Source organism: Bactrocera oleae, chromosome 2, assembly GCF_042242935.1.
Source record: "Bactrocera oleae isolate idBacOlea1 chromosome 2, idBacOlea1, whole genome shotgun sequence".
In the NCBI taxonomy this organism is placed as follows: Eukaryota; Metazoa; Arthropoda; class Insecta; order Diptera; family Tephritidae; genus Bactrocera; species Bactrocera oleae.
In genome coordinates, this window is record NC_091536.1 from 13,951,118 (window position 1) to 13,967,836 (window position 16,719).

The 16,719-nt window shown below is 33.5% G+C and overlaps 1 protein-coding gene across 3 annotated transcripts in view; it reads right to left on the bottom strand.

The window, feature by feature from the left end:
- LOC106619406 (uncharacterized) overlaps positions 1–16,719 on the bottom strand; it is a 65,887-nt gene that overhangs the window by 26,294 nt on the left and 22,874 nt on the right. For 2 of the 3 annotated variants that reach the window (XM_070109481.1, XM_070109482.1), the window contains exons 4-6: positions 5,755–5,860; positions 5,259–5,392; positions 1,094–1,207 (exon numbers count right to left, since the gene is read on the bottom strand). In XM_070109481.1, coding sequence (XP_069965582.1) covers positions 1,094–1,207; positions 5,259–5,392; positions 5,755–5,860 — 354 coding nt within the window. Of the gene's footprint in view, positions 1–1,093; positions 1,208–5,258; positions 5,405–5,754; positions 5,864–16,719 lie in introns of all 3 variants that reach the window. The other variant, XM_070109476.1, reaches the window with a different exon arrangement.

Below are 16,719 nucleotides of genomic sequence, written 5' to 3' on the forward strand. Positions count from 1 at the left end.
TATGTATACTCATAATAACATATACTTAAATAAAAAAATAAAATAATTAGCATTCGTAGCAATCTACAAACACACCGCTAATAATTTACAGCAATAAATGTAAATATAATATATAAAGAATTTTTCAAACATTTTGTTTGTAATTTAATTACACTCACATGCCTGACAATTGCTCATGCTCAAGGATTGATAAACTTAATTTCTAATCTACAATATATAACTAATATATCGATTGTTAAGGCGTGTAAATACAATTTTTTAAAAATTGTTATAATAAACTTAGTCCACATTTGAATAGCCTAAATCTAGTCGAATAAACTTTAGAGTTTTAAATAAATTAGCGTTAAGCATTGCGCTCGCTAATCGTAAGTTTGAAAAATTTACTGCTTGGAATAATATGAGATATTGTAGAATCATCTCAACATTTCCCGCCTTTGGCAGATCAAGGCTAAAATACCTCGAACCTCACACCTTAGGACATCCAATTGCAGAAATAGGAACGATTTTTTGAGAGTTTATATTCAACTACAGGAATCTTTATATGGCTTCGTAAAGGATTGTGTATAGCAGTCTAAGTGAGATCGTGGCGGTTCAGCCATCTAATCTAACCTATCCGTTGGTTAGCTTTCCTTTAAAATAACTGGCCGTCAATTGTCAATTGTGTGACAAAATTGGTAATACACCGTGTTTAGAAAAGAAACACAAGCCTTTGCCAATGTGACCATTAAAATGTTGATATTCCTTAAAGGGAATAATAAGTTTGGAATTATGAATAACTTATGCTAATGATAATATACATATATACAAACAAAAAAATGTCAACATGTCTATTAACTGACTCAAATTTTTCGCATTTTAGTTAAGTATTAACTCAAGTCACGAGACACACACAAATTTATTTCTATACAAGACCACAATATGTAATTCGTACTATATTTGTATGTAGCTATATTTGTTTACTAAATAACTAATATTTTTCCACAGATTGGACATACATATAAATATATAAACGACATACTTTAGCATGTATTGTATCTATAAAAGTAAATGTAACGGAATTGAAAAATAAATTGACATGCTCCTGAAAACATACCTGTTTTTTAGCCGGTCCATCAACCTCCTCTGGTATGGCATACGCACGTCCATTGGGTACAGCTGGGGGTCCCTCAGATTTGCTTCGACGCGATGGTGTACCACGCTCTTCCGACTAGAAAGTAAAATTTTTAAGAAATAATTATAAAAAATAAAACAGTAATTTAGAGTAAAAATTTATTTTGCATAAGTACATACATATGTAGGTACATCGTTTTTTATTTGGTCTACGTGTCACACTATATGATTTGACTAGAAGCATTATCTTGTCACAGATCGCGAGTTGTGAAAGAAAGTTGGCATATTTGAGAGATACTGAAATACACCAGAGCGAAATATTTGTTGGTAGAAAAAAATATTACCAAAAAGGGCAGCCACTCGATTGAACACACTCTTCTGGGCATATATATGTAGAAAGAAGCCAATGGCCTAGGGACTCGGACAATTCAAATGCCGCCTCAGCAACGGTCTATGCTTACACGTATCTAAACTTAAAACATACGACAATTAGCCACATTTAAATGCGTCTAAATATTATTTGCCTAATCTTGTTTCTTTCAACTAACTGAGTTATTCCGGTATAAAAATCAGCTACAAATACAAAACAAAGCTGGTAAGAATGTATGCTTGTCAAAAATGCAAAAGACAGTCAAATATTTAAAAAAATCAAATTTCCATCAATCATTTATTTAAAATTATTTAATACCAATTAGTTATGTGTAATTCCTGAGCACTGTTTATTTAATTAGAGAAATAAATGCAAGCTGGTTAAGATTCCTGTATGTATACCTGTTCATTTCAACCCCATTCAAAATACATATATGGAGATTAATTAGCGTGAAAGCGCGCTTAGAATATCAACGAACCATGAAATTCAAATAAAATTTTAATTCTGAGCGTCAAAAGTGAATGAGGCCACAGTTTGCACACACACATGAAAATCAAAAAAAAAACAAATTACATGCTTTTGCAATGCTATTAGAGAAATACACATACACAAATGCAATTTATGTGAATTGCATGCGATTTACGTTAAATTTAACTTAACATTTTCATAACTAAAAAATTAACTTTATTCCAGCGAAGAAAAAGTGCGAATGTTTATTTGCGCCAAAGACATTTAAATACATTTTCAACTCGCCAGCGAACTCATATATGCATATATTAGTGACTTTAAACGCTTACAAATTCGCCATTGTATGTTTGAAAACAAAATCGAAAGACAAACGTCCTTGCCAGCGCAGGCGTTGACGCGTCGGTCGGTCGGCCTAAGCAAGGACATGCCGCTCTCCTCTTAGCTAAGTAAAGGCAATGCTGACTATAATCTGAACATGATGGCCACAAACCGACAAATACATAATAATTTACACAAACATTCTCACTATAATGCATGCCATTGTCTGGCACAAGCGAACAGAATTAATAATAAATAATAGAAATGCATTTTCCATGAAGGCTGTCATTTGATGTCCCACAGATATACCGTTATGCACAATAAGTGTTTGAGTGCAAGGGAAAGCTTCATTGATACTACTAATTATTTAGCTTTCATATAAATTTGTATTTATATAAATGTTTTAAAATATTTTTGAAAATGTCGCATGTGAGAGCGGTATTTATCCAAGTAAAAATTTAAGTCTTAGATAAATATTGTGGCAGATTTCTTACAGGTTAAGGTCAAGGTCTTTCGACAAGTTAATAAATGTGGTTAAATTAATATAAAACAAGAAAAAATGTTAATTTTGGTTGAATCGAAGCTGACCCTTCACAATTACAGAAGATTCCTTACAAGAACTTGATTTTGATTGGTCATTTTGTATGGCAGCTATATGCTGTAGTGGTCCGATCTGAATAATTTCTTCGGAGATTGCAGCACTATTTTAGGCAATAATTCATGCCAAATTTTTTGAAGATATTGCATCAAATGAAAAAGTCTTCCATACAAACTATTCGGATTCAGATCGGTCAGTTTGTATAACAGCTATATGTTATAGTTGTCCGATCTGAACAATTTCTTCGGATATTGCATTATTGTCTTGGGCAATATAACATGCCAATTTTGTGAAGATATTTTGTCAAATATATAAGTTTTCAATACAAGGACTTATTTTTACTTTTCGTCTTGGCGCATGGGATTCTAGGTTAAGTCTACCTCCACACACTAGTCTTTAAAAACTTATAAATCTACCTACACTTGATAGTCGTAAGAAAATGCTTAGCATAATATTCTTAGTGAAATTCTTAAATGGAACAGTTTGCATTTCTTTTCTTCTGTCTGAAATTAAATTTAATATCCCGGTTCGCTTTTCGAGGCAGTTTAGACCTTAACAGTTAAAATCCTGTAAATCAAATTTCGAACTAAACGAACCGTTCCGCCATATTTGTCAAAGTTTTAACTTATCTGACTCACTTTTCAAAATTCAAAATAATTTATTGCTCTCTCTTTTAATAAATAAAAACGTAACAATTTATTATATCGTAACTATAAATCTATTGAAAGCTGTTAAAATTTTTGCTGTAGCTGAGCAGTTTTAGATATCAACACTTAAAAAACTCTCTTGCCTTTTTCTGACTCGGCTTATTCCGCACGTATAAGGATTGCTCCGCCCCTCGCGTCGGTTTGGCGGGAGGAGAGCAATCGTTGGGTTATTATTAATATGTTAGTTTTATCGGTCAATTTGTATGCTATAGTGGTCCGATATCGGTTCCAACAAATTGGCAGCTTTTTGAGCAGAAAAGGACGTGTACGAAATTTCAAATCGATATCTCAAAAACTAGTCGCTCAGGCGCGTATATACAGACAGACGTACAGACTGACAGACATGGCTGAATCGACTTAGCTCATTTTGCTGATGGTTTGTACATATATTTTATAGGGTATCTAACTTCGTGGCAAACTTAACTTGTTCATGTATAAATAAATTAATAATATAAATGTATATAATAAAATTTCATCAAAAATATTTATCTTCTTTTTCTCTTTTTGCAGCATTTTTTATGCAGCCTACTATAAATTCTCTTAAATGGGCTTGACTTATTTTTTAATTGACTGAAGAAAATTAATTTTAGTGTTCGTTACAGGTTTAAATTGATTGAAATATCAAATGTGCTATCAGTAAATGCTATTTAAATTTTTTTGTAAATATTCTTTAGAAATAGTTTTCTAGAAAATCTTCGCTAATTTTGAAAGGCTTAATGCATATGAAAGCTCGCTAAATCGTTAAAATGATGTACATAATTAACTTTTTAAGTATTTATAAAAAAAAAGAACTGTGTTTCCACATCTGATTGAAATAGCTAATCATTATATATTATATTTCATTTCTATATTTTCCGGGTTGCGCATTTTTTAATTCAAAAATTTGGGATTAAAAAATAAAAATTTAATACCAATGTTGGAATTAAAAACTAAATTTTCATTTTATAATCCACGATGTCTGCGATTAAAAATTAAAAATTGAAACTATTACGTTTTGATTTGAATGAACGCAAAAAAATTAAAATCTAAAGCAAATTCTTTTTTAATAGTTAATCCTACCATATGCTTGAGATTAAAATTTTTCTTTTTTATTTGTCAATTCGGTAGTTGGGATTATAAATTAAATATAAATTAAAAATTATTTAAATTATTAATAAAAAATTAAAAATAAATTTGTAATCCGGTTTTGGGATAAAGTTTTTTATTTTATTTTTAAATCCGGTATGGTAGATTAAAAATTTTTAATTAATTTTTTAACCCCGCATTTGGGATAAAAAAAATTTGATTTTAATGCATTGTATATTTTATACCAAATAATAAATAAAATTGCACATTAACCCAGCAATGAACTCTCACAAAGACTGCTATCTGCTCTCCCTTTAAATTTCTGGATAAAATTTGTGTGAAAACTCATTTAAATACCAAAAATCCACAGTTGACAGGATGGCAAGACATATTGAAACATGGATTCTAAGTCCAAACGCAACACTTGCAGACAGTTTTTGATTTTTTTAGCTTAACACTAATATTTAAAACTGCTAAAATTTGCAGTATTTAAAATATGGGGTTCCTCTACTTGGTTATTACTGCTAAATAAAAAGATTCTGCTGTATGTAGTTACGAGTTTTTACGACATATATGTTAAATATGTATGTACATTTCGCTAAGTAAGAATCTTTCAACTCACCCTGGCTAACCGATTGGCACCGGCATGTCCACCTCTCGTGCCTGTATACTCCGAACCGATAATAAATTCGTGCGACTTGTATGCCAATTCTGGACATTTTTTCCGCCTGGGTAATGGTGGCTCATTCGTTGGACCTGTCAATGAGGCTTAAGATAGTTTTGAATAGTAACTGAAGTTAAGCGTTCAAGCATAAATTAATCAATATTGAATATTATAAATAAATATACATATGTATACGAGATTTAAAATATATATATACATGCATATATAGTAGATTTAACTTAGTACATTTACTATATATACCATATATATATATTATACTATAAATTTACTATATATGCATATATATACATTGTATGTTGTAAATACAGCTATATAAACATATACATATTATATTTTACTATATATATTTCGGAGCACTAGCAATCACTTTATTTAGCAAGCAGCGTATGCGCAAGATTTGTATTATCTATGTACATATGTTTAGGCAACTCACCGATAAATTGACTTGGATTGGGTGCTGGCGCACGACGCACCACTTCTGGCCGCGAATTCCCTGTGAACTCATGCCAGCGATAAGTGCTCCGATACTCCGAATGGAGCTGCTAAAAAGAAATAAATAGAAAATTTGTTTGAATGAAGTGAATTGTTTTAAATGCAATAAGAATTAAGGCATTAAGAAATCAATATGTCGTAATGCTTAGAAAATTTAGAAAATTATTAAGTTGCTTAAGTATACAACTACTATTATTATTATTGTTATTGTTGCTTTGCCAAAAAGTACTGGAGTCGAACTAAATCACTATGTACAATAAATATTGTTGGCCCACAATTCCGACCGTTTACGACGGATGTTTTTGCGCAAACGCTTCAAAACGCCTCAATAATACTCCAAATCGCGAATATTGAAAAAAAAAACAATTTCCGGAAACTTTCTGTTTTTAATATACAACATGTTGCTACAAAGTATAATGAACAAATTTAAGAGATCGATCAACCACCGTGTTCACCGTATTTGGCCCCATGCGCCTTTTTTTTTTGTTCCAAAACTTAAGTTACCACTAAATGGAACCTTTTTTGACTCGATTGAGGCCGTAAAAGAAAATTCGCAGAGGGAACTGAAAACGATTCCGGACCCCGACCTATAAGGCATGTTTCGATGATTGGAAAAAGAGGTAGCATATGTGTATCGCTCCAAAAGGGGCATATTTTGAAGCAACAAAATAAATATTTATGAAGATGAAAAATGTTTCGTTTTATTTACAATTTCCGGAAACTTTCTGCTCTTAATGTACACATATGCAGCTGGCATACTGACTGAACGGTTGTAATCAAGTCCTTGGAAGGAAAACATAGATTATTATACAAGACAATGCTACAATATCGGAAGTGATTGGTCATTAATCGTATCACTATAGCATAGCACAAAGCTACTATACAAACCGACCGATCAAACTCAAGTTCTTGTATGGAAATATATATTTAATTGTGAGAGTATTTTAGCTTCGTTGTAAACTAAGTTAGCGTTTTTTTTTTCTTTTTTTTTAAATCAATTGAACTCTAAAACTGAAGAATACTCGTACATACTATATATCATTTTATATATTGTACATATATAAATAAACCACACAAGTATATGTCTAATTGAAACAAATTGTATGCGATTGGTTGTATAGTAAATAAGTGGAATGTTAAACAATTTACAACTTGTTTTGCCTTGGCGACTATCCAATTTTTTGGCATTACAATTGTATATCAAGCCATTAACTGTTAAACAATAAAAGCAACAACACTCAATGGTCAGTCATTGCGGTTTACAGAGAGGACATAGAGGACATTGCGGACATGAGGCCAACACACACACACACTTATGTTATAGGTAACAGATCAGTACACATACAAGTGAGTAGAATATATTGTGTTGATTACTGTTTTTGCAATGCCCAAATGACAGCTTGTCACCCAAATTGAATTCAAACAAATCACGAAAGGCACACACACGTACATACAAGTGCATGAAACAAAAAAATGGAAGAGAAAAGTGAACAGTAAATGATGACTACAGCTGGCTGTTGACCAAACAAAAAGGACCTTGCAATTACTCACCACAAATGTTTGTGCTTCACAGACTTGCATAAGTCAATGATGGGTTTGCCATTTTAAGGGATTAAAGGATTATCCACAAGCACTAGTGCAAGCAGAACGGTAGAGAAGATGTGCCGCCCGCACAGGCAATCTGATGACTAAACATGCTGTCATGCAAAAAAATACAAGCTGAAACAGCTGTTTGCAATCAAAAATCAAAAGTCACTTAATCAACGCCCCACATACACCACAGTACGCCCTGGAGGGCATAAGCTGATGCAGTTTTAATTTGAAATGTGCAGATTTGTAACTCCCCACAGTCGGATTGTCGTAAAGTTATTAAGTGCAGCAAAAGAAAAACTTAAAAAAAAACACCTAAAATCAAAGTGTCAACTTAACGAGCTACGTTGCTTTGCTACGTACAAAAGCACCAACTGGAAAAGCATTGCTCACATAGACGAGTATGTACTTATAAATATAACGGTACACCATTTATCGCAATGTTCTCCCCTCCATGCTCCTTCCAACACAACAACCAAGCCAAAACGAGAGCGTGTGCGCCACAGCGCTAGGCTAGTGCCAAACAGCTGACTGCATTGCGTCGCATTCAACCATTGGCAGACACTTCACCAACACCACCAAAAAAAAAGTGATGGCTCAAACAATTAGCCAAGTTTACGGCTGCCATGGTAGCAAACGCTACTACCAGCGGCAACAACAGACCGTAAGTGGCCAATTGCAGCAATGGTCGTAAACAATTTTGTATTGATTTTATAAAGTTCACTGGGTTAAGTGGTGCAGTGCTGTGCAAACAACAGTTATAAATAAAAAGCAGTTAAATAAAAAAAACAATTCGAAATGGCAGAGCAATAGTTAGTTCGTGTTGACGATACATTTCAAATGCAATTCTTATAAGCGACGCCCGAAAAGCTGGGTAGGAATTGCTAGGTACGAACACTGTGTACGACAAATAAACCTACTGTTAGTGGATGGTTTGGCGTGAAATAGTCGAAAATATAATATGAAGTATCATAGTAATAATATAAAGCTTCAACTCCCAAATTTCAGAAAGTTCTTGTTAATTATTAACTTTTTTGTTAAATATTAGTATATTCGGAATCAAAGCACAGTAACTTGGTTAAATATATTAGGTAACAGCGCGGTATAAGTCATTTGGTGAGGAGTAGTATAAAACCTAAGCATTGGGAGTTATAGGACTTATTCACCTCGCATAATAAAGGCATCATAAAATACGTGGAAGAAGTTGAGCTTTATAAAGCAGAGGACTTCAACACACCGACTAAACATATTATGATATAATATGCATTTATATAGAAGAAGTAAGGAAGTGCTAAGTTCAAATGTAACCGAACATTTTATGTGAAAGGATTACAATCATATTTGCCATCTTATTAAATATTGTAGATCGTAGACTAGATATATGGTATTCAATATTATACGTTCGCTCAATTTTGATATCTTATCTTAGATATTGAACGGTGTATATAATATATATATATATATATAAAACGTTATAAAGGCAACCGTAAGTTTAAAATTCTTATAAAGGGTATATGTGGGCTGGGATTAGTACAGACCCGATTTAATCTATTTTTGGCATAACAACATGTTATTACCAAAAACATATATTCTATGAATTTCATTGAGAAAACTGTCAAGTTCACCAATGTACGTGGTATAAAGTCAATTGAAAGTTCGAACATTTTTATATTAGGTATATGGGGGCTCGAGAAAATATTGAAGGTACATACCGTACATTACTATCAGGAAAATACTCTCTTCGAATTTCAAAATATTTCTTAAATATTAATATTTTCGGCAAAAAGTCAGCCATAGGCACTAAGGCCCAAATGTTCAGTAACTGGCGGCGTAAACAGTTAATATCCTATTGTGATCAATTTTAGACTTGAGACAGCATATTTTAAAGGCATGTGATATGGGTTTTCACCTAAAGGTGGGCGGTACCACGGGGAGGGGATACCGAATATATTTGTTCTGAGCGAATTTGGTCGATTCAACTGCAGCGGTTTAGGAGATAAGTATATTAAACCTACTAAGGGGCGAGCCACGCCCAATATTTCAAATTTCTCAAACCACAGATGTCCCTACCTAACGAAATTCGTTGCACTCAATAACAGTTTCATATCATACTGTCGAGCATAGTTATGGAACTATATAAGCTTTCGTATAGTGACATGCTGTAGACGTAGCAATCGTTCAATATCAATACCAACCTCTCTTGGGTGCCAAAAAACATATGTACCAAGTTTCACCACAATGTCTCAATTTTTACTCAAGTTATCGCTTACATGGGCGGACAGACAGTCTCAGTGTACCTTAATTAAGAACAGTTAAGTTTTTCCCGCTGGGTACCCATGAAGATTTGCTTTTAGTAACTGTGCAATGGAGCACTGTTATTTTGTTCCTTTTTTTCCGGAAGTACAAAAAATATTATTGCTAGACAACATGCAACAATATACAAACAATTACGTTTTTTATATTGTAATGGTTAAATAACGGTATTGCTGAAAACACGCATAGTGCAAAATAATAATACACATACGAATGCTTGTCACATTAAAATAATCTTTAATATATTTCTCAATGCACGTGCTTCACTTTTTTGTCCATTGGCATTTTGCGAAAATATATGATATAGAAAAGCAATTTGAAAGTTTTCGGAAGGATAACAGTACTGAGTTAGTCAACGACACGGCACAGAAGAAAATGTTCAAAATATTTTTTAAAATTTGCACAATTCAGTTTTATAACGGCTATAACATTTACCAAGGAATCGATAATTCAAGAGAGGAGTTTCTAAACAACTAGTTAAAAATTCTATACTCTATGGGATACGGCGGAAAAAGTCAGATAGAACTTTAGCGGAACGAAATTGTACACTTTAACCCTATACAACGGTGGAGAGTTGCTAATATTGAAAAAATTGTGCCTACGATTCTACTACTATTCTGTATTGCTGTTATCATGTTGTCAGTCAGCTCGGTGATGACAATAAGCTTAGTGAGTTAGTACATTTTTAGGAATGCTTAAGGCGTAGAGTGGGTTTTAGAAGCAAAAAGATATTTCTACTATTTTTTTTTTGTTTACTTACTTTAAAAGTTTCTGCAGAATATGGTAAACATATTATATTATTTAATAAGACAAATATATCGAGTTTTGAAATTTCAAACCCAACTAACCCTTATGTGCACCCGCACCTATGACAGCGGGGTATACGAGTCAGAACGAAACGGAATTATTATCCAACCGAGCTGTATCCATTCGGTAGCATTCCTCAAAACTAATGCAGCAATGTTTTCAAGCGCTATAACAACAACTACAATACTAAATTATAAATGCAATTACAGATTCATGACAACATTTTACACTTAAATATGGAATAACTGTTATCGACACCATGTTATAGTGATTGCAATTAGTTGCATGCTGCAATTACTAATTAACTAAAATATACACTAAACAAATTTGTAGTTTACTACATTATTCTGTGCAAAATCGCAGCGAATCCTTGCACATTTAATTAACACTAGCTGACAAATATACCAATGAACGACGGTAGTAAACCTGCAACACAGTTGCCAGTTGCATAACAGCCGGTATTTCACCTAAAAGTCTCATCAACGCAGTTCAACATGTGAATTGTGTGCAGTAGAGAAATTGTGGATAATTGAAAAATTCACCTGAATAGCGTTTATACACGCAAGGCACGCCCACCAGGGCCAATTGTAGTAGACAGACTGACTGCGTGCAACAACAAATAAAACTGAACTTTAATGACGACGTCACTAAGCATAAATGAAATGACATTATGATTAAGGCGACTCGTCGTTAGGAGATTTAATTCGACGCAGAGGCGTGTGATATTAGCGTGCGATGTGGGCGGGTGCGCAAATTTATAGCGTCAAGTTCAATGCAAAATTTTGAACCATTTTTCATGTTGCTCAGTTCATAGCTACGCGCACATTTACTTGTGGTTGTACTTAGGTTAGCTTAGGCGTTTCCTCAATTTTAGGGGTTGGCAATCAAATATAGCGCTGCCACTTCGATTTCATACACTCCGGTAAACACCCAATAAAATATACCGAGGAATAATGTAATGAAAAAACATTGACTGCGAATTTTTTATTTCTTGCGAAAACCGCAATGTACTCTCCTTTTGCAGCATAATTCTCAAGTTATGTGTGTCACGGTTTGTTGTTGTTTCTTTGTGTACCACATTTCATTTAACCACTATCGCACATATAAATCATACTCAAGTCAAGGAGACACGCTTAACATCTGTGAAAGACTGCTGACTCAAATAACAGCGCCACTCTTCTTAACACACACACACACATAATCGACCGCCCCACACCGTTCGCCATCCACTTACAGTTACGCGCAGAAGGTCTTTGTCCATCGCACCTCACGTGCTCTTCTCCATTTCATTGAATTTATTGAGCACAACATTCATGGTTTATGGCTTATTAGTATAAATGCCATGGAAATGCATGCTTCCCAGATTATTTATAGCAAAGTGAATTGTTTACGATGTGTGCCACAGATATAGGTACATATACATATGTATATATATATATTTATATATATATATATCAATATATGAAAGTATAAATATATATGAATACTTATCGGTTACGTACATATGTATGTATGCATGTATGTAAAATGTATTTACCACTTAATGGACTGTGGTGAGCAACGACCGAAGAGTGATAGCTTTACTTTTTAACAATTTAGGGATCAGTATTAATATAAGCAATTGTGTGCAAAGCGTGTACACTGTTAATATAAGGAAAGCATTTTCATATAGTACGATTGAATATTCAGAATTATTATAAAACCAATATTTACATTAACAATTATTTATTAAAATTTCTTTTTCGACAAAATAACGTCGGATTTTCTGAGGAAGTCACTGGATTCTGAACACAAAAAAACTTTGCAGTTTCAAAAAATTCATATATGCATTCCCATTTAGTTTATATTAATCACATCAAATAAAAAATCATCTGACCATATATATATATATGACCATATATATATAAACTTACAGCATTATTAAGATTTTAGCCAACTTACAATACTTTAGAACATTACACAGGGTCCTTTCATTTACAAGAAACTACTCATTTCCGAACCCGCCCATATCGGACCACTTTAATATACTTGTATAGCTGTCATACAAACTGAACGATCAAAATCAAGTGCTTGGTTGCACAACTTTTTTATTTGCGGAAATATCTTAGCTGCCATACAAACTGAACAGAAATCATCGGAATGAAGTGCCTGTATAGACAACTTTTCCTTTTGACTAGATATCTTCAAGAAATTAGGCATGGATTATTGTCTAGGACAGTGAGTAATCTTCAAAGATTAATTTAATTATTGTTTAAATCGGATCACTTTAGCGTATAGCTGTCATGCAAATCGACCAATAGAAATCAGTTCTTGTATAGACACCTTTTTCTTTTAACAATATACCTTTACCGAATTTGACATAGAATTGATCCAACAAAATCAATTTCTTGTAAGGAAACTTTTATATTTATGAAGCGTTCGGTTCTTCGTTTTTCTTGTTGTGATGTAAAAATTTCACACGCTGAGGTTAGTAGGGTCTAAAATAAATAAAATAATAAATATAATGATTTTAATTGATGTAACATCACGGCTATACCTATTCATATTTCGACATCAAAATTCGTGCTCAGAGCATCAAGTTTAAATTGGTTATTATCTCTTTATTGAAAACTTATCAGCTTTTAGATTTGGTAACTAGTATCAGAATACCCAAAAATTCTTTGCAATAGTGTTGCAAAAAAATCATACTAGTATTAAGTTATGCATAATGACAGAACATCTCAAGATTTCACTACCAAAGCCTATTTGGAACATAAGTGGCAGAGTGCGGGACGTATATCAAGAATGAAAGATATTTTCTTTATTGCCTGCACGAGAGACTAACTTTCTTCGAGTTTTGGTGGTTTGTTTTTCAACTGTTCGAATCTCATTGAAATTGAATTTTTCGGGTTAAAGTCGGTTTAAAAATTTTATATAATAATTTTATAAAAACAATTGCAAAGCTTACTTGAATACAACACAAGATATACGTTTTTTTTATTTATTTAAATGAATATTTATGAATAACAATATTTAATACGAGAGATAAAATCAAATTAGTAAATTTTCTGCTATTATTGTTTTGTTCACCGCAATACAATGAACATTACTCATACGCAGTGGTGTATTTAATCAGAGTCTATGAGAAACCCGTCAATGAAGCATAAAGGTAAATGACGAGAAATCTTTACAAAAAAAGCGAGCGAATTGAATTGAAAATGTGACACGTAATAAAAATGAATCTGATAGCATTTTAATCCGGCCTACATATGTATATGTAAATGTAACTTAATAAGGAATATTGAAGAAATTATTAAACAAATGAAGCAATCAAATGGAAAAGGTGATAAAAAAATGCTGGTAGGAATTAAATTTAATGAAGGCGAGCCTTGATTGTGTTAAACGTTAACATTTATAAGTACCTATATGCGCTTTTTAAAATTTAGGACTTCAAAAAAATTGAGTGTTAAATAAACTACATATAAGCACACATCACAACTTGTCTCACTATTACTCACATGTACAATATATATTTCACACAAATTAAATAAAGTTACGCATAATCTTCATATTCTAATGCTGAAAAAATCTCAAACCACATTTATACTCTTTATTAAACATCAACACTTCGAGCAACATGCCTTCGACTATGGCGCTAACGTCTTGTTAGGCGTCTGCTTGTCGGGTCACTACTGGTTTTGTCCTCTAAGTATCCTTACGAATCATTACGCAAACATCTTATTCACATTGTTTGGCCTTTGTTTATATTTCTTTATTTTTGCTGTCGTCTTACATCATCTTCCCAGTATAGCTGCAAAATAATGATTTTATTCCTTGAACATCGACACTTTTGTCAGCAGTAGACACAAGTATATACAAGTATGTATGTGGAAAAAGTCACATGAAAGGAAGTGCGAGAAAATCGAAGAAAAACGCCTTTTGCTTTGTTTCTTTTATGGCATGAATATGGTGTAGCCCACAATAATGACAGGCAAATCATTACATTGTGCTGGTTTTAATCAGATTTCGCTTCTTTAAGTGTATCAAACACACTGCAGTGGCAATAAATATTCATGCCGCTTAAAAGTTGTCTCCTCTCACCTCAGCACTCCCTGCTGTTGCATGTCTAGGCTGGTGTAATGAGCTGTAGAAAATTGCAAGCAGCACTGCTCTACTTCTGATGTTGTTGTTGGCGAATTCCAAATACGTGTACACCACCGTAAGACATATATATAATATATAAGGATACATTCTTGTTCGCATTTTATGCTAAATACATATTGAAACTTAGAGCACACACAAAAGATTCTTTAGCACACTGGATTTTAATCGTTCAGCTTACATGGCAGCTATACATTTGCTATAGTAGTCCGATCTGAATCATTTCTTAGGAGATTGCAAAATAATTCAAACCAAATTTCTTGAAGATATCTGGTCAAAAGAAAAAGTTTTCCATACAAGCACTTGTTCCAATCGTTCAGTTTGTATGGTATATACACATAAAAAATATGGCTATATGCTGTAGTGGTCCGATATTAGCTATTCGGACAAATGAGGAGCTTCTCAGGGAGCAAGGGGCGTGAGCAACATTTTATATCGATATCGCTAAAACTAACGGACTAATTCGCGTATATACAGACAGACGACTCAGCCGTCATGCTGATAATTTCAAGCTATTTTTTATAGGCTCTCCGACGTTTCCTTCTGGATGTTACAAACTTCGTTGCCAACTTAATATACCTCGTTTAACATTTTCAATTTTTTTACAAGTTTAATTATAAAGTACACCTAAACAACTCTTAACAACTTTACAGTCGAATGCGAAGCTTTCATTGATAAAGTATTTAGATGGTAATATTTTTTTTAAACCAAGTTATTTTTTAAGCTAACTTTGCCAAAGTCGGTCCCATGTCAGTGTTATAAGAGGAAATGGGATAGGTGGAGCATACCGAATGGCTTTCAGAAAGAATCGCTGGAAGTAAAAAGATGAAGCAATACCTTCTAAACGACCATCATTACTGCCAGTATGCTAAAAATGTGAACCAAAAAAAATAGTGAAGGTACTAGACGAATACTCCATGCGGCGGAAAGATTCTTCAAACAGTAATCTAGTTTGGTAAATAAACTCGAAAAGAGCCGTTACTGACTGCCAGAAGTAGCCTACAAGTTTTTAGAGTACACCTTGTAGTGAAAAAACTTTCCGAAGTTACAAAAAGCTCTACGAGAGCTGAACTTCATGTCTTTTTGTAAGGCCTGACTGTGCTGTATAGCAACATATCGATAACTCTAGGAACTGTCTAGAGGACCTTCATCACCGGTGATGTCGCAAAGGCGGTTTTTGAATCGACTTCAAACCACTTTGACAGAACACCACTATCTGAACGCACAGATGATTAAAAAATTTCATATAAGCTCGAACAACAAACCACTAAGAGTGTTAAATTGCCTGGCTAATACATAAAGTTATTAATTGTTTGCACGCCTTGTAATTTTAGGTCAAGCCCCGCTAATTAAATGTGGCATATCATCTACCGAATTGGACACCCAACCAACACATTCAACGGTCAACCAATTTGGTTGATAACGGTGAATTAGAAAATAAATATAACAAGCCAACCACAGGCACACCTAACAACACCGAGAACCGCAAAAAAAGTGCACAGACGTACTTCTACTGATATTGTGGTCAGTGGCAACTTATAGCATTTACTTTTTATGTTCTTCGTGCTTCGGGAGCAGAAAGAAACCATAGAAATCCAAAAGGAGCCAAGCAGTGAAGCAGCATAAGTCGTGTCGCCTGAAAACGTACGGAACATGATATAAAATTGCAAATATATATAAGTATACATATATAAGCGTAGATATATACAATCGTGTCGTTCGTTTGAATTCCTGTATTATTTTCTTTATGGTACTTGCATGTGTGTGTGCTGCTATGGAACTGCAAAGGCTCATACGCACGAGTGGCCTGCCTGCATGCAGTATTCGCCTTTTACTCGGTGTGCCGCGTTCAAGTTGTGCTAACCACAAACCGCATTCATGTGTTTTCGTGTTCATTTACGCTTTGAAAATATGCAGCGAACACATATCCGAGCAAATAGAGGGGTGACAAAGCTTCGAGAACATGCTCTAAAAAAATTGTTCCAACACATATTACTTTTGATATGAGTAAGTTGCTTTCGACGAAGAAATTATAATTTAATTTTAAAATTCAAAA